This window comes from Pyxicephalus adspersus, chromosome 3 (assembly GCF_032062135.1).
Source record: "Pyxicephalus adspersus chromosome 3, UCB_Pads_2.0, whole genome shotgun sequence".
Lineage (NCBI taxonomy): Eukaryota > Metazoa > Chordata > Amphibia > Anura > Pyxicephalidae > Pyxicephalus > Pyxicephalus adspersus.
The window spans coordinates 79,902,579-79,922,282 of record NC_092860.1 but is presented as its reverse complement, the minus strand read 5'-3'; the positions used below and the strand labels follow the sequence as shown (position 1 = coordinate 79,922,282).

Sequence of the window (19,704 nt, the reverse complement as noted above, 5' to 3'; positions counted from 1 at the left end):
GTGCCGATGCAAATCCCCAATAATCCCATAATTTCTCCCATAAAGATTAAAAAAAATGAATCAAAGTCAGGTACCAACTATTATTACTGCCTGCTAAGGCAATATCTTGGCCTAAAAAAATTGGCTTTAAATGCACTTTAATATAGTCACATACAAGATTATTATCTTTAATTTATAAATCATTATTAGATTACACAGGACTAGTAAATACATAAGGACTGCAGATGACAAACCTGCATTCATAACAAGTACAAACTAAGATATAAGAGGGGCTGATAAAATAGAACATTAATATACATTTAAAGTTATGTATACATATACATTTAAAGTTCCTCTTTCATCTGCAGCTTTTGGTTTAGGTATTTGCTGCGCAAACAGATTTATTAGCTGAGATCTTGCTATTAAATAGCCATTGTTCAGAACTTCAACCATGCATAATATTCAGCACAGAAATTCTCCAACACAAATAGTTATGCTTCAAAGACATAAACCTCAGTTTATACGCTCGTTCACAAAGACAGCTTGAAATTGCCAGAAGAATCAGAGAGGATTACACAGCTGTATGGCATTGTTAGAATATTGAACTATCTGTGATCATTATGACAATGTAATTCACAAAGACTGAAGTCTTAACTGCCATGCAAGGACACATTCCTCATTTCGCAACAGATTGGAAAGATTTCATCTGCTTAAAGTAATCCATATGAAATTCTGAAAATTGAATGTTTTCATACTTTGGTTTTGATTGCTTTTATGTTGTGTAGCCTTATTCTGACATGGTGGTATATGAAATGGCCATCACTAAACAAACTGTAACACTGATCTTGTTAGCTATCAGGACATCGGAACATTTGTTCAATGAAAGTGGGACCTTTTTAAAACATTGACAGTGTCTTCACACAAAAGGAGATCTTGGGACTCTCCTACATGCTTTAATGCAAGACTGAGCAATTAATTTGAGTCAGCTAAATACATTTGAGGTGCATCAAAGCAAAAGGAGTAGAATTAAAATATTTTATGTCAGCATGTTGCAGAGAAGGACCTTTGTTTTCTGCATGGAAGCAAAGGTCAGAAGCATTTGGAGTTCAGATTCAGAAAAGCTCATGTTGAGGAGATTTGTTTTTATTCAACTGCGCTCAAACCGCTGCAAAGAAGTCTAGTTACATCCACACATCAAGTAAAGGTCCTTTTATACAGCATGATGTCAAAGGATTGGCTTTTCTTCTTTGCAGCTGCTTTTTTAAAAAAAAGTAAAACAAAAACAATGCACTTGGAATATATTTATCTTTTTAAAAGTGGAAGTTTAATGAGGCATAGCATATAGTTTTGTTACCAAAATATACAACACTGAAACCTGTAAAAGGCTGGTATGATGGATAAATATAATAGGTAAAAACTGATGAAACAGGTATCAGTAGGGATACCTGAAAAAAAAATATTTCAATGTTGCCTTGGCATAGAAAGGTTGAGAAAGGCTGTCTGTTATTCCTTTCCTCCCTGGGACTGAGCGGAGGAACGGAGATGCTGGGTCAGCATAGAGGAAAATTTTACTCTCCTAGAAGTAGGAAGGCTATTGACATAGGGATGTAGGAATGGCAATATGTAAGGGAATTGACTAACCAAAGTAACAACTCTTCAGGTATGCATTTGTATTATCTTTATTTCTGTTATTTAAATAGCAATTTATTTAGGTTGGTGACAGGCTTTTTTAAAAGTAGCAGTTTATTATATTACACTGGAGGGAGGCCCTAGAGTCTGTGAGAGAGGAGCTAGGCTTGGGTCAAAATGTCTGTGGGGGAAAGGGCAGAGGTCAGTTAAGGGTGTGAGGAGGATGTGTCAGTTTTGATTTAAATTGATTGGGTATAAAAAGGTGCAATGGGTGGGGTTAAATAAATTCATAATGGGGTTAAATAAATTCATAAAAGAATAGTGGGATAGTAAGGAGCAGTCCAATTGCATTGAAAGTTAAGGAGATTCCCACCCTCCCTCCCTCCCTGGTAGTGCTGTCTTTGTTTGCCATGTTTGGGAGGGTATAAGTGTTGGCGGTGTGAGGTCCTAGAAGGCAAGGGTGTTATGGAAGTATATGGGAAAAAGTGATGGAATGTGGAGAGCCATCGGTGGTATGGCGTCTCCAAGTTTATTTAATATGGTTGTTGTGGGGTTAATACCGGGCATTGCGTGGTTGATATGGTTCCTGAGGCCAGTAGGGGCATCTGGGAACAGTGGTATATATATATATATATATATATATATATATATATATATATATATATATATATATATATATCGGAACGCAGATCCCAGATTAATGGTTTGGAAAGGGTTAAAAAGATGTTAGAGGACCTGCCACCTGACGATGGTGATGTCTGGTTTTAGTTATGGTTTATATTTATGTTTAATTTATGTTTTATGTTTAATAATATGATGTTATAAATTTTAAACCAAATTTTAATTTGGTTTAAGGGTATGTTAAGTTGTATGTGTTTCACAGTAGGCTCTTTCATACCACAGTCATGAACAGCAGTGGGAGATCACCTCACTAAAGCACCCTTTTGGTTCCCTCCATACTGGTGGCCAAGAAAAAACAACTATTTACTGTGTCAGCTACATAGAAGTAAGCCATATTGCATATAACTGAGGTGGGCCTTGAAGATACACAATTCATGAAGGTGTTTCATTTTACATTTTTCTAATCCATTACTACCCTGTCTTCCTAATTTCTAGATACCTATCATGAGCTTGTTACACCCTTCTGTGGGAATCTATGTTATTGTGGAAAAAAAAAAGAGTTGCTATTATAATGGATCATTTACTTTACAGGAAACCTTCGAACCAGAACAAATGCCACTGTAGAAAATTAGACAATATTCTAGGCAGCATCTGCTATGCTAACTACTGCGGAAAGGATGAGCATATTCATAGATACAAAATTAGAGGCTTATTGATATCTGGGGGGTGAAAAGTTCAGCGTCTGTTAATAGAGCTTATGGCTCACTTCAGAAAATTATGCATCCTTTAGAGACAATTCACTAAATGCTGATACGTGTTAATTACAATTTTCTCATTTTTAATACCCAATATTAAGGTAGACATTTCTTACTAACTGCATGAATAAAAAAGGTCACATAACTGTAAAAAACAGTTTGGCAATTTAACAGCCAGGTCACAGATATGTCATCTAAGATATATTAACAGGGCAACCTTAAAAAACATCATTCATATTATAAAATAACATCCTCTTAAAGTGGAACTTTCAGTAAAATAAAAAAATACCACTTACCTTTACATCTGCAGTTTCCTCAATCCCTCCACAGCTTACCTCTTGGTCCCGCGTCATCCTGGATTCCTCCTTCATCTCAGTACAGAGAAAGCACCACACGTTGACATCTTCTTTTGTCTTCTTCTTGATCTTCTTTCTTCTACCTACATCACCCAATCTCGCACTGAGCGGGCAAGAGATCGGGTGATGTATTCTTCTGTAAATGTAAACACATTTTTACTTTATATAAATGGTTATCCACCATTTCATGCAAACAAAAATTCTGGTGATAGGTCTTCTTTAAGAATAGTGATGGCATATAAATCACATTAAAGTTGAACTGTAGGCAAACAGCTAAATACAACAAATACCTTTTTGTCGTATATTATGTTTTGTCCTGTTCCCACTGTTGCGAAATAAAATCAGTAAAACAGTTTATCTAAAAACAATATTTCTCAGTCAATTAAGGATTATAAATATCAAGAACAGCTTGTGTCACTTTCTTTTACAGAAACAGTAAGGAGTAATTGCCAACCAGCTTTGTGTCTATAAACCCTAGGCAGGATATGCACATAACAGATTCCCGTAGCGATAGGAGACATTCTGAAATAACATTTCTTTAAAGGTGATGACCCTAATTCAACCAAGCCAAGAAAAGTAATGTAACCTGTTGTGTTCAGATGCCCCTTGAAGCATGTGTTACCTATCATTTTTGGCAATGATCAAGAATAAGCAAGCATCTGTTGATGAAGGCTATTTCTATTTTTTGCCTTGGGATCACTTGGTGTAAAAAATCTAGATCTGATGCTAAGTAGCTTGCATTTTTTTTAAATATTACATACAATTATTATTATATTGTATACTTAGCCTAATATTATTTACATTCAAAGATGATTTAGAGGGGCCATGTAGCAATAGAGATGATTTTCTAGGCAGCATCTGTTATGCTAAACCCTGCAATAGGATTATGTTTTTTATGTAATATTTTACTTTACTTCCAATGGGGAATTCAGGGGGAGATAAAGGCAGGGGGAACACTCTCATCCTGGTATCGGTGGAGATAGAGGCTTTGGTGTGTATTACCAAATTAATTAATGTGTGATGTTTATGCAAGACTGGACTTGCAGGTGTGCCCTTCCACTGCTCTTGGCATACAGATGTTATATAGCATATATCTTGCCAAGACATTATGGAACATTTAACTGCCAGATCTTATTACTCCTAATATGAGGAGATCCTGAGAACATTGCAGTTCCGCATTGCTGATTGCTGCTTATTTTAATAAATGTCTTTAATCTATTTTTGTCCCTGGCATGTCTCCAATATGTCTATCAGGCTTCATGTTTTTCCTTTGGTCTGTTGCCCTGTTCTGTAATATTTTATGAAATATTGTTTCAGCATTCCCAGGGAATGGTATGGCTTTGTACACTGCACCATACTGTGTTACCTTGGGGTTAGGGAATAGATTTTCTTTTTATCTGATCTGTTTTATAGGGTTGCAGCATAAATTAATAATTTTTCATTTTTTTTATTAATTAATTAACATTTCCTATATTGTTCCCGTTTTTTTTTTTATTTTCCTTTCTGTCCTGTTTTAGTACTGAATTGTATTAGTAGACATCTGGCTTAGTGAATTAAATTTTATTTTACTTTTTTACGTTTTTTTATGTCTGTACAAGACCTAAAAGAGAAAATAATATTGCAGTGACCAGAAAGGACTATGGAGCAAAAAAGCTAAACTGAGATGTTGCAAATGAACATATGAACTGTCAGTAGACCAACACTGTTAAATACATTTGTCTGATTTGAAAAATTGCTGCACCTAATAGTAATACCGATTTACTATTGCCAATTATCAGCATTTTGATCATTCTACTACAAGACTTCCACCCATCTGCACATGCTTGGCTTTCCCTCCTGAACAGCTTACACATAACTTCCCATTCCTTTTATCCCACAAATTCCCATGTGACAGACAGGAACACCTGGCAGGAAGGCTTCTGCCTGATGACTGATAACGGCTCCTCTAGGGAGTGTCAAAATGGGGGCAGTAAAAAGCAAGTGTCTTTATTAGAGATACATTTATTCATTCTAGGAATAAAAATGAGGAATTATGTTTGTATAATAATCTTTATTTTTGGTATACGATTGATGTGATATTACTGCATGTGCTTCAGTCTGCTCTGTATAGCTCAGGGCAGGATACAGGAATACACAACAAGATTTATATGTCATGCAATGCTCTATTGCCGCTGATTGAGCTGTGCAGTGTACAAAAAAAAAAAAAAAGATTTAAATAAAAAGTATTTCCTAGGACTACAGTCTTACAGTACTGCAATATATGGTGAATCATTTAATGTTATTTTTCACAATGTCTAAAGTGGTATACATTGGTTTCATTTATTTAACACATAAATAAATGTGTGCACTTTTACAAAGTATGTCTTAAAATATTATGTAACAAATAAGTGACAAGTGTTAAAATATCATTGTTCAAATTGTTATTTTATTATCAAGAAATTCTGTGACATGGTATTTCTGGATGCTGAAATCTGAACACCATATTTTCACTGAACAAAAGGGAAGACATTTCTTTGTAAAGTAGTAGTAAAAGACTTTAGGTTTATCTTTTTAAGATGAAACTTTCCCATAGCTTTCTGAACTTTTGTGGCTGAAACTTCCATTGGTCAATTCAGACCTAACATTGCTTGTAAAAAAAATAATGTTTTTTTTTCCAGATTTGGTGATTCTGCTATATTCAAGCCAAACTGAATGTAAAAGTTAAAAAAAACACTTACTAAAACATATGATATGAGAATATGTCATCAATTACAATGTTTCATGTACATTTTGAATGAATTGGTGTTCTTTTTTTCATGCAGTCCTCTAAGTCACGTAAAAAGGAGGATTCTCTCCTGGTACCATATAATCTTCGTAGAAAACATTAAATGCATTGATACATGTCTTCCATGGCAGTGTCTGGCACCCCACACATTTTTCATTAACTTGTCTATTGGCCATTAAAGTTACCAGTAGAATTTACCTACCATAGACTTCAACAGGGTTCACTGATAAATTCAGGATCAATGCAATTTAGGCTGGACTCACAAACATAATTACCCAAATGTGTCCATTTGCTTTTGCTTCAAACATTTTTGACAATAAAAGTGAGGATAAGGTTTTAAAAATGGAGAACATATTTCTGTTCCCCACGTTTTATTGTCAATGGGCTTTCAAATATGTATGTGAATTATAAGAAGTAACATTTATTTCTTTTTTTTTTGTTTTAAAGCTCAATATTTTGCAAGCATTATGGTCATTGTGGGACTTTCAGTGGTTGTAACAGTACTAGTACTACAGTTTCACCATCATGATCCACAAGCAGGAAAAATGCCAAAATGGGTAAGTTCTTCCTTTTTGAACCATGATCCTGTTTGTACAATTTTATTACTTCAGTTAAAGCTGGGGCAACACTTCAGAATCTCATAATATTGGGGGGATGTAAAATCCTTTGTACAATTTTTAAGTGAACACGAAAAAATGTTTGTTTTTTTAAGACAAGGATCAATTACTATAGATTATATACAGTTTTTTATCAAGTTTCATTTAAAGGCAAATACAATTGAAGTATATTGAATAATTGCATTCAATGTCTAAGCTGCCTTTTTTTTAAATATCGGACAAAAAACTAAATTTTAAAGTATTTTAGAAACAGTGTGTGCCTCAGGACAACAGTTAGTAACAATATTCATATGTGCAGTTTAATGGTTTATTAAGGAGTTAAATACAATTTCCCCAAGGGGATAAAGATCTACACAGTTAACAATTGGGTCCAGAAGAAAATCAGAATTATATGACCATATATATGAGTCAAAACTTCAATTCCATTTGGTCTTTTTTGGATGCTTTTTTGGATCATAATAACACCCTGCAGGGTTAGGGTAGAAGCAATCAAGAGGTGTGACATATATATATATATTTAATTTATATTTATGTAGTTGTGCAAAATTTGCCATTAAGGATGATTTATGATTTACATTTATGGCATAAAATTGATAATATCTTATTTTTACAAATTAATTTTTGTTTTTACGTTATGTAAGATTCTCTGCACTTGTTGAGTATAATAAAATATTTGCAGTAAGCACAATTGCCACAAATAAATGCTCTGTTTGGTATAAACTTCCAGGGAACTCTTCTTTCTCTCTCTGGCTTGGGAATAGTAAATTACATAAAGCCATGCCATTAGAAAAGATAAGACTCTAAAATATATTATTAAATTGTCTGATAATTTTATCATCAGTAAGGATATGGTAATGTTTGCCTAAAATTTGTTTAATCATATCAGCTTGATTATTATATTGTGTAATTATCTGTAATTTAATGGGACAAATGTTTCCCTTGATATAATAAAGCTCTCTTGGGATATTTGCGGTATGTCTAAATAAATTCTAAAATTGTGCTTGCGCTTGCTTGAGTCTCTAATCCGAAATCTTTTTAGTTTGTACAATATCATTATTGTAGGTACTGCCCTAGTGGTACATTATGAACCAGTGATATGGGATGTGACGGATTTGCTTGTATTGTACGGTCTTTGTTTTTGAAAATACATAAATCAGGAAATTACATGTTCTCTATATCATGATACCATGTGTTTTCTTTACCTTTGTAACATGGGGGAATGCCTTGAATTAATTTCAGGTCAACAGGGAATCCCATGCTATGATTACTATATCCACAGCTCACAGCATATGAGTGTGGTGATCAATGGGAAGAACTCCTTTTACATTTTTGGCCGGTGGGAAGAATGCCAACTTTACAGAGTGCCAAAAAGATCATTGGTATCTAATAATCTGACCTGAGAGGCACACACTGCTCACTGCTCAAGGAACCCCTAAAAATCCTTGAAGGCACCCTAGGGTTCCACAGAACCCTGATTGAGAAACCCTGGTATGTACCATGGTAAATATAGTAAATTGAGTAGAATGTAATTTGATCAAGTTACAAATTCTATCAAAAGTTTTCCCGAACACAACCCTAGTATATCATACCTGTACCACGTAACAATGTGGTATTAGTAGGTTGTCAAAGAATCATTAGAAAATATAGAATTCTCTCACCTTTTTTTCAGGGACAAGGTACTATATAATAGAGCACAATTAGTCCCCATCCAACTTCCTGCATTTGCAAATAGTGGCATCTTTGAAATGTCCTTCTGGACAGGTTCATCCTTCAGGGTATTTACACTGATGGGTATAAGTGAAGAGGGACAGCAACAGTGGGTCCTTGGCTCTTATACACATGTACCCCTGGGTTGGCAGGAGAACATTTTCATCAAATCTAGAAGATTGTTAATGAGGGTAAAGCCCTATCTTCCTCATTAAAGCCTTCCCGCTGTTGTTTATGTTATCCAATTTAATAAAATATTTCCCACTTATGTTTTTCATCACATTGTTCTTTCTCAACTGATCGTGTATAGATTCAGTTGTGATATTGATACAGTTTTATCTCTCCAGTAAAATCATGTTGAACCACTAGCATATGTGAATACTGTTACTTAATGTCCAAAAGAATTGGGTGCTGTTCACATAAAAGGCCTGAATAATTAACACTGGAGAAAATACACTTTCATCAGTGAACCTTGGTGATCCAGCAAAACTGGAATGCATCTGGTTCAGGATTTGAAACGTTTTCTAAAAAAAAATTAAATTACTTGGAAGAAATTAATTCCAGGTTTGCTGGATCACCCATGTTTACTGATGAAAGTGTATCCTCTCCAGCCTTGAAAGGCTTTAATAAATCAAGCCCAAAGTGTCAATTCACTATTAGCTGTTTAGATTACTTCTTTGTAAATTACTTCAAAAAGCAAAAAGTGTGTGGATTACATTGGATTCTGACTATAAGTTTCCTTTTAATTTTCCATGTTTTTCATTTTTTATATTAGTAGCGAACTTTAATTACATTTAAAAAATGCAGATTTTATAATCTAATGGTAAATAATCCTTGTGCTAATAATTTCTACCAAAAAATCAGCCTAAATTAGTAGCAGTAAGAAGTAAAACTAAAAACTCTTGGAGCTCTAAGATTATTTAGCAGTAACATAAAAAATAAAAAATAAAATACAATCACCCCAAAAATGTAATACCGTATTGCAATACCTGTAGAAGCCACCAAGACATACAAAGTTGGCTAAAAACTGTATGGAATAGCTTTTTTTATCACTCGTTTGTCAATATGACAAGACAATTGCAAACTCCTCTGGCTTTCCTGTACAAAGTTTATTTGCAGCTTTCCTTTATAACAACAAATAATTGTGCTGTGAACCCTACACTCTATTACCCTTATGTGGGTTCTATTTCTGCTGAGTAAACTAGATGATGCACCGTGTGTAATCCTGCCAGCGGGGGGGAAGTAAGAAACACAATGCGAGGTATCATTATGTCTCTAATGCTTTACTGAGCAAGATAACTAAATGCATAAGGCCTGCCGGTGGATAGCTAGGACATTCTGTTCGAGGAAACATAAGCAGGTAAAAAGCATATGCTGAAGTTTTTAGACTGACATCACATCTCATAAACTCCTTCATGAGGCTTAAAGGAAAAAGAAAACATGAGTGAACAGCTAATGATCCCAAGATGATAAATGAGGCAGCCTTTTGTGTGAAAAGCAAAATCTACTATCTACTTTCCATGCCAACCAATGTTCTAAGTGAATTTCATTGGTCAATGGTAAAGATAGGAACTTTTCTAAAATGACCTATGCCATTCTGAGAACAATTGTTAAAATATCAAAAAGCCACTTGGTACTGAGAAGATACCTAACTTTTATATTATTAAAGGGCTCACTGATGATCCATGTGCATAAATGAGCCAATATACTGGCTTCTGAATATTTTTTGCATTCCCTGATTTGAATACTTGTTCCAAGTCAGTGATCCTAAACAACGAATCCAGAACGGAAATGTGACAACCAGGAAATTAGTATTTTCAAAATGGGAGCAACAGAGGCAACTTAAAATTTCCCTCATGGCAAGGAATTATGTATAGTGGACTGGAAGGTAAACCATTCTGAATCAAAGGGTGATGTGAGTTTTTCAGGGGTTCCTGACAATGCCTACCTTGTTTTTTCTGATCTAGGAAACAAACAAAAAACAATTAAAAATATTTTTATTTATTTAATATTTTATTTAAATATAAATACTTTATTTGTTTGACATTAATACGTTAACAAGTGTGTTGTTATTTAGTAAAGGGTTATTGTATTTTGCACATCATCTTGAAGCTGCCTTATAAAGCTAGCTATAATTAGTTCTCACAAATCAACCTGACATGAAACACCTAAGGGAAGTCAGTTCTAATGGATAATAAGATAATAACTTTAGGATATGGATAATCTTCAATGTGGACCTAAAAGTTTCTGTGTGAAAATGTGTTGCACTATAGGAAATATCTAGAAATTTACCTTTTAACAAAATAGCAGTACTGGTCTTGCTTTGTGAATTTTAGTGAAGGCACTTTTGTGCTAAACACTCTAAAATTCAGTTTCTCCTAAATACAGTTCCTACCCCTAGGTCTGGTGCTATTTGGTGATTTATCTTAGGCTACATACACACATTCAATAATTGTTGTTGGAAAGGATCATCACTGCACGATACATGAACAATCACTGTAAATACAGCACCATTCTGCTCTATGGAGAGGGGAGGGGGAGAAAAACGGAGCAGCACCCCGCTGCGCTTTCTCCCCTTCACTTGCATTATGATCATTCATCGTCCGTGGATCCGCCAGGACAGTCGTTTGGATGATGGATGATGGATGATGAGCACTGTACGCACGCAAGTTTCTCATCCCATATTAGCCCTGAGCCGATTATCGGACGAGAACCATTGCAAGTGTGTACGTGTCCTTAGAGGCATCTATACTTGAAAGTCTTGCATTAGCTTTAAGTCATGGGTGAAAAACCCAATGAAAATATTCTAGTAATAGTAATTCTAACTAACTGATATTCTATCCAAAACCCCAAAAAATGTTTTAGCTGAACTTTAAGTCCAGCACTGAATTCAGCTAAAAAATAATCTTCTTTATTTCTAAACATTATTGTTGTATATGCCTCAACCAACAATACTGAAGCATATGCCCATAAAGACATTGAATATTCTATACTAGTTTTCCTGCATATCATGGGCAGTTTTAGCATTTAGGCAGTACCTGATAATCTCTTGGTTTTCCACACTTAGTAAAATAAATTTTTAAAAATCTATTTTAAAAAAAATGACATGTAGAGTTTTATTAATATTTTTTTTTTAAAAAAGCCTTTTTAAAGGTAAAGACCAATGATGAAACCCCCAAATAGTTCAAACAATAATAAAAAATTTTAATCTCAGCCATATACATTTTAATTAATCCTGGAAATTAGTTTTGGGTATGTCCTTTAACATAAATGTATTTGAAACATTAAAAAATAAGTCTTTAAATTAAATAAAATAGTTCTAAAATAAATTTCTATATCGTTTGTGTCATTTCAGGTACGGGTTATCCTTCTTAACTGGTGTGCATGGTTTTTAAGGATGAGAAAACCTGGAGAGAACAAAAGGCCTATTCCCTGCCGGTATATGTACCCAAATCACCACCATTCCAGTATCAGTAGCATTGAAATGAACATTGCACCAGGACATCAATCTACCAATGGCAACCTGTACTGTGGATACCATACCTTAGAAAGTCCTTGTTGTCCACCAAACAGTGACTCTGGAGTTATGTGTGGAAGAGTGACCTGTCCTTCTCTAGAAGATAGTGACCTTGTTCAAAAGAAATGTTTACGAGAGAGTATGCCTGAGATTGTTAAGATATTGGAAGAAGTGCAATATATAGCCAGACGTTTCAGAGACCAAGATGAGGGAGAAGAGATCTGCAGCGAGTGGAAGTTTGCTGCTGCAGTCATCGACCGATTGTGTCTTGTTGCTTTTACGCTTTTCGCCATTATCTGTACAATTACCATTTTGATGTCGGCACCGAACTTTATAGAAGCAGTTTCCAAGGACTTCACATGAGACAGCACCAAGACGCTTAGGTTACAAGTGAAAATATTTATTTTACTGAGGTTCAATGTTGTTGCTCTCGTCAAGTCTATAAACGTATTTTAACTAATAAAGAGATAACTGTGTTGGTGACAAACTAAAAAATGTATTACCATCTAGATAAAATATTAACATCAAAATGTTGTCCGTAGGGGTGTGACTGTATGCTTCTGTGTCCCACAGCAGAAACATCAACTTCAAAATTTAAAAAAACTGGAACATCAGTATGCTTTATCCTTGACCCAATGCCTGCCATGGTTTGTCCATCTTGTAAAGGTTACAAAAATCCAGTAGACACTTTAGGGTTCAAATCACTAAATTGTTGCTAGTCAGGGACATAATTTATAGCTAATCTAAGTATATATAGGATTAAATAATAAAAAAAAGTGGCAGACAGTGCTTTCTATTGCTTACTTAGGAAAAATATACTTGGGGTAAAGTACTTGAGAAAACTGCGGCTGTTAAGCAAGTGAAATCACAGCAAGTAATGCCAGTTACACAGGCATTCTTTCCCATTACTTTACAAATGTTTTCTAATGTTGTGACTGTTAACTAAGTGAAATCATAGCAATTATTTCCAGTTATATACATGCACTTTTTTCCCATTTTTGAGTAAAAATTCACCTGTTTTCTCAGCACAACAGAACAGAAGAAAAGATTCATGTTTCAAGGCCTAGGTTCCTAAAATTGGCTAAGGAAACAACTTTTAGTGAATTTGTATTTCACCAAAAATAAAGCTTTTTTTTCTGAATTTGATTTTGGAGTTTTTGAATCCTGTCAAATTTCTTGGTGGTATGATTTATATTTTTCCCTTTCTGCTCACTTTGAGTCAAAAACGGGTCCAAAGCAATGAGGTTCAGCAGGTGCTGATGAGAGTACATAGGGACAGTATTGAAAGAGGCTGGAGGAGATTGGCAGTACAGATGGATCATTATTTTCTTCTACCGTACTTTAAATGAGCACAGTAATAAAATAATTAAATAATATGTGCTTTGCTGTTGGGCAAATTCTGACCCCGCAAACAACCTCTCTAGCTCCTTTTGACCAGCAGGGGCAAATAAAGCAAGCAACCAGATATTTTAGTCCCAATAGCTGCACACAGCAGCAAAAGAGGAAAGGGAAAACAGACTGCTGATGGGGTTGCCATTAAAGTGAATATTTATCTTCCTGGTATAGGAAAGGCACAGGCTTATTTCAGCTTTTCCGAAATGACTCCTTCCACCTATTAGTGTGCCCTACAAACCAAGTATAATACAGCAGTTGGACCTCTGCTCAGCCTGCTATTTTATGCCCCAAACTGACTGACAAATTCAAACTATACAGTAAGTTTACCAATCAAGCTGTAGGTGTGAAATAACCATATTTTAAGCAGGAAAAAAATCACCATCACTGGTTTTATAATATATAATTCATGTCACATTACTTGCCATTTTGCTACAGACATCCATAGGGAGTTCATTGTTGTCAAATAAAGTAAAGCTTATTGTTACGAAATGGACCTAAATGAATAAAAACAAACTACACACATCTTTCCGTTTCCTTGTTGTCCTTCTAAAGCACCACCTTGTAAAGTTCTCATTGAGTATTCTGCGTATGATCTATCAAAGTTTCTGAAGAGTTACCATAGATTAAGTTGCACTTAGCAACAATTCAGATTTCTAATTGAATTGTTTTCCACACTGAACATTACCTATTATTGGCAACACTGTCTGAAACAATCCTAGTTTTACCCACTTGAGCTGACTTTGGGTCTGTAAACCAGAAATTATTTTCCAGTTCAAATTAGAAGCATAAACATTTCCCAGCTAATCAATAATAGTGATTGTCAGAGAACAGCAGAGTGTGCCAGAAATAACCAGTTATCCATTCTGTTAATAGTAAAGCTAAAAAATGGTTTACTTTCACATTCCCTTTTCATTCACTTAGTTCCCTTAAAGGAAAAGAAAAATTAGCGCAGGAGCACACAATGCACACACAAAATTTGCCTTCCTGGCTCTAATCTACCAGACCTAAACTGTGGGAGACCTACAGGCTTACACATTGCTGTTCTTGCTGAGTCACACCTGGCCTCAAGGTGCCACCCCTTGTCTTAAAGGTAGGTGCCTTTTTAATATCAGAGGCCAGGTGGAACAGCCACTCCTAATTCCTGGCCTAGAAAAAGGAAGGAGTGCGTGGCCCACCCATTCCTTTCAAGACACGCTGGGCCTGGATCCCAAATAAAATGCTGCAATTCTGCTACAATAAAAATATGGATGGCCCTATCCAGGTCCTGTAAATCCTTTTCCAGAGTTTGCATCAAATATTTCATATATTACATACATATATATATATTCTTCTTCATTCACACCAATCAAATTACCAGTGGTAATTCACTATGAGTAGCGAATCCCTACTGAGTAGAGATTGACCACTACACAAGTGAAACAAATAGCTCCTTATGCTGTGAGCTACATTAAAAGCACACTCTATGGAGGTGGTACTAAGGTCTCCAGATCACCCATGCCATACTATATCTTTATTATATAACATAATTCTCTCAGAAAATGTTCCCAATTTCCATATTTACACCAGGTGTTGGGAATCAGACATAGGGACACCAATCTTGGTTTCGGAATGGAGAAAAACTTCCATCCTCATGCACAAGCTGGCTCTCCCATGTAAAGCTCAGAAGACCAAATATAAAATCCTCTTTAGTTGGTATCAATGCCTAACAGATCTACATTGCATAAATATATATACATTCACAGGTTCTGATGTCGCCAACAACCTCAAAGTGGCATTACTATCCATGATTCCAGGCAATGTCAAATCTGCTAAAAGGAGTGTGATGTCATTTTTTAACATCGGCCAGAGCGGCTATTCCTAGGTTCTGGAAACAGACAGCTACTCTCTCCATGAAGGAACTAGAGAGGATTGAACACTTGGAGCAACTAGTTGCAGAAGATGAAGACCAGCTAGAGAAATATAAAGCAATGTGGGCCGCATGGGATTGGTTTAAGGAATCCCCCCCCCCCCCCGTTTCAAAATTACCTATCCTGAGTGGATTGGGGTCAGTTGGCATTGAGGAGGAATACTCTCCCCCTTCCATATCCCCCCTCATTTGACCTCCATCCCTCCCCCTTCCTCCCTTCACACTAAAATAGGAGTTAGAGCTAGGGTTAATAGGGGTACTCGAGTGAGAGGGGTAAGGTTTCATTTTTTTATTGGTAACCTCATTGTGCTGGCAAGAACCAATGAATAGCCTAAAAAATGAACTATCCCCTCAGATGTTCTATCTTGTCTGTTCACATATGGCTAGAGCGAGTCAACCAGTAAAGTGGTTAAAAAGCAATTTAGTACTTCAAAAATAAAAGTGAAAATGATATAAATACCTAAAATGCTTTTCATACCAAGCCATATGAGAAATATGAGAAATACTATCATAGTGAAGTTAGATCATTATGTAAATACTTGTTTTGGACCTTTAATTTGGGCCTATACACATGGCAGTATTCTGAAGTATTCTGATATTGGATTATAAAAACTAGTAAAAGTATTTTTTCTAAGTATGTAGCTCTCCATTACTCTCTAATACCTCAAAAACCTTAGTGGTTGCTGCATGATTCAATATCATTTGTTTTTTTATTATTATTTCTATGCCTACTGACATTTACATCTAGATATTGATAAAAAAAAGCATTTATTTCACATATCACAGTGGACAGACAGTACTTTGTGATAATAGAAAATAAGGAAGGAAGAATTGTGTCCGGTTAACAAAATATCAGATTAAAATGATTGCTAAAGAACACATGACCATTCCTCTGGCTGGACCAATGAACAAATGGATTGAAACTTTTTTGGCTGTTTTAGTCAAGGTTTTGCATAAAAAAAAACTTACCAGTGGTGGACAGTGTCCCGGCTCCAGTTTTATAAAGTGATGCTTGGTATAAACTGCAATAAGGTTGATAGTTTTGTCTTGGAAGATGAAGACCAGCTAGAGAAATATAAAGCAATGTGGGCCATATGGGACTGGTTTCTTTTATTTCTTGTTCTTCCCCTCCCCCCAATATTGTATGATAGCAATCCATATTTGAAACCTATGGCTTTGGGTTTTTTCATGATTATACCATCCTTTGAGTAGGCACACAGCTACTTAGCACTTTAAACAATCTGGCAGTCACATCATACACGATTATGGTTATAATGCACCAACAACAAAGTTACTACTTTGCGCACCGCTTGAACGGCACTTGAGATATTCACTATTGCCCTCAACAAATACCTAAGTACAGGCTTGATGTGATTGATCTTTGATTGTCCCCAGTCTGTTGCAATTATTTTGTAAGGTATGCCGTATATTTCCTCATGTTCTTTTATGTCTTTCCTTTTGTGTGTATATTGGTTTAATGCCCATAATATGTTTATTGCTTGTTGTATATGAAAAAAACTAATAAACTTGATTGAAACAAAAGCATACCTTAGCTTGTAAGGGCTTGTTCAAACCTGTGATACTGCTCCTGAACGCCTACTATGCTAGGTGTCCAGGATCATTTCCACGCAAAAAAAAAACTGTTTTTTGCAAGCATTTGCCAACAATATCACAGGAATTTGCAACTGGCTGCATAGGTGTTTTAGGTGGTTTTTCAAGCCTAATTCAAAAACCTAACAAAGTAGGCATTAAGCATTAAAACACATGCAAGGACCCCTGTACAGACAGTTGTAAAAACCTGTACAAGGCTTTTTAAGAGTTTTTAAACACTTCCTATAAAAGTCTTTGAGGCAACAAAGGTGGCAAACTGTCCATGGACACTGCATTCAGTGACCAGAAAACCACATGGAAATCCCAAATGAAGCTAATTGTGCTGTTCATGCCATAGAAATAATTTTTTCTAAAAAAAATCAGCCACTAAAAAATCACCAACAGCAGGGAAAAAATGTATGTATGCATCAAACATATTTCACAAAAATTTATTGACTGGACCAGTGGAGATGAACTGGAAAATGGTAAAGTCCTTAAGTGCAGCCCTCAACGCTTTGAGTACTGCACAATAGCAGTTTTTTTGCACATTTAAGTGCATTGCTTTGGGTTACACAGCCCATTCAAAATAATTAGGGTGCAGTGTACCTCAATACTCTTGATTTTGGTCCTGTGGTTTTTTTTAACTGTAACCATGCTAAAGAGAAAAATGTAGTAAAATAAACTAAGTTGTAGGTGTCAGTGGCATTATTAACATTCCTAAGTATTGGTGCTCGAGATAGCAATAATAACCACCAGCTTTGGGTCAGGGGCAATCCTACCCCACTTGTTGGTCCATGGCAATGCTGTTACCTCTTTAAGATTCTCCCTACAATAATGTGTCATTAACAAATCAATTATTTTGGAATAGGCTAGCAAAAGACTGGGGTGGTATGCTCCCTTTTCCATGCCAACCCCTCCATAGGAGAGTTTCTACCATCTTTTTCACGTTTAGCACAAACTAAGTAGGCAAATGATACACCCACTCATTAGGCATGAATAATTAAAACATAAAATACTAGAGGAGAATCCAACAAGTCACTTTTTTAATATTAAACTGAAATTGCTATGTTCGTATACTCCTGTATTTACTTAGGATATGTTAGGGTATTTAATAAAACAAGAAAGTAGAAAGTAGTAGTAGTATTTATCAAGCAGTGAATCTGACATATAGAAAGATTTTCTGATAGAAAATCAATTGATACCAATTACAACGTTTAGACTTAGAAGATTCTCCCACCAGAGAATGTGTGCTGAATTTTAGATTAACTGCTTTATGAAGACAGCCTGCAACTTTGCTAGAGACTCTGGCCCTGATTTACTAAAGCTCTCCAAGGCTGGAGAGAATACACTTTGATCGTTGAAGCTGGGTAATCCAGAAAACCTGGAATGGATTCCTTAAAATCATTTGCTATTTGCTAGCAAATGTTTTGATTCCTGGACCAGCTCCAATCCAGGTTTGCTGGATCACCCAGCTTCACTAATCAAAGTGTATTCTCTCCAGCCTTGGAAAGCTTTAATAAATCAGGGTCTTCGCCAGAACATGCTGGAATGAATGTTACCTTCATTTGTTTTAGTAAAAGTTACTTGGTAAGTTTTAATTTAGAAGTCATTGCATAAACACTGCCCTGTCATAAAACATCTTTCCATGCAGCACAGTTTCTGTTGGAATAACAGCCAACACATTTATGAGTTTTCTAATTAACACCAGAACTAATTATGCTGACAGTATAAGTCTGGGTTGTCATAAGTATTTAAATAAATTTGTGCAGTTCCACTTCCTAGTTCACTTCACTTTATCATCATGAAAAAGAACAAAGACTAAAGTTTTCTCCAATTTAATATGCATCTCCAGAAGAAACAAAAGCACTAAGGCAGACTCCAGTCAAGGCAAGTTTTTACTAATGGGCCTGCACCAGAAAATTAAAGCTGACACAATGCTGCATCTGTTTAAATTACTTTTTGAGCAAATACATTGTCAGTAAATTTGCAGTTGTATACAATAAAGTGTACCTAAACAGTTACCAAATATGATATTGCACATGTCCATGTAATCTCAAAAGATGCATTTCTTTCCTTTATGTCAGTGAAGGTTATTCTTCTATTTCCCTTTCGCTCTTCAAGGTCAGATCAGTGAGGGGAGACCCTACTGATAATAACCAACCTTTAGTCCAAGACAATGATCCCTAAGAAGTAGAAGCTTGGCACTTGATTTTTTTACATTGGCAAATAAACAGTTTTAGCAATGTTTCTGTAAGCTTTACCAGCTTAACACATTTACTGGTCCAAAAGAGAAAAAATTAGTATGTGATCAAGGCAAATTACAACAAATATCCCATGATATTTGGGTAACTACATATCTTCCCTCCAATTGTGTGTTACTTCCCCCACCTCCTAGATTGTAAGCTCTTCAGGGCAGGGTCCTCTCCTCCTGTGTCACTGTCTGTATTCGTCTGTAATTTGCAACCCCTATTTTTTGTGCTGCATACAGCGCTGCGTAATCTGTTGGTGCTATATAAATCCTGGGTGTTTCACTGATGTCTGGATTTCTGTGCCAAAAGCGGTACACTGTTTTTCATGAATTTTTTTTTTTTTAAATTCTAGACTTGTAACTTAGAGAAATATGTCCGAACAAGGGTCTAGTAGATATTCTGAATATAATAAAGTTTGAAACACACAATCATGTAAAAAAAAAATAACTTTAATAATAAAATGAATAAAAAAACACAAAAATCAGCTTAAACAAGCATGCATAAATAAATAAAAAATACTGAAAATGCAATAATTCGGTATACTGTATAGTAATATATTTTTCTAAAACACCTCCCTAGTGTGGTAAATTTTAAAACGTCCAACGTCACATACCTATAG

General features: G+C 35.4%; 1 protein-coding gene across 2 annotated transcripts in view; it reads left to right on the top strand.

Moving 5' to 3' along the window:
- Positions 1 to 13,853, top strand: part of LOC140326624 (neuronal acetylcholine receptor subunit alpha-7-like) — an 81,768-nt gene extending 67,915 nt beyond the window's left edge. For both annotated transcript variants that reach the window (XM_072405392.1, XM_072405393.1), the window contains 2 exons: positions 6,552 to 6,661; positions 11,784 to 13,853. In XM_072405392.1, the coding sequence (XP_072261493.1) occupies positions 6,552 to 6,661; positions 11,784 to 12,308 (635 nt within the window). In that variant the 3' untranslated portion in view covers positions 12,309 to 13,853. The remainder of the gene's footprint in view (positions 1 to 6,551; positions 6,662 to 11,783) is intronic.
- The last annotated feature ends 5,851 nt before the right edge of the window (positions 13,854 to 19,704 follow it).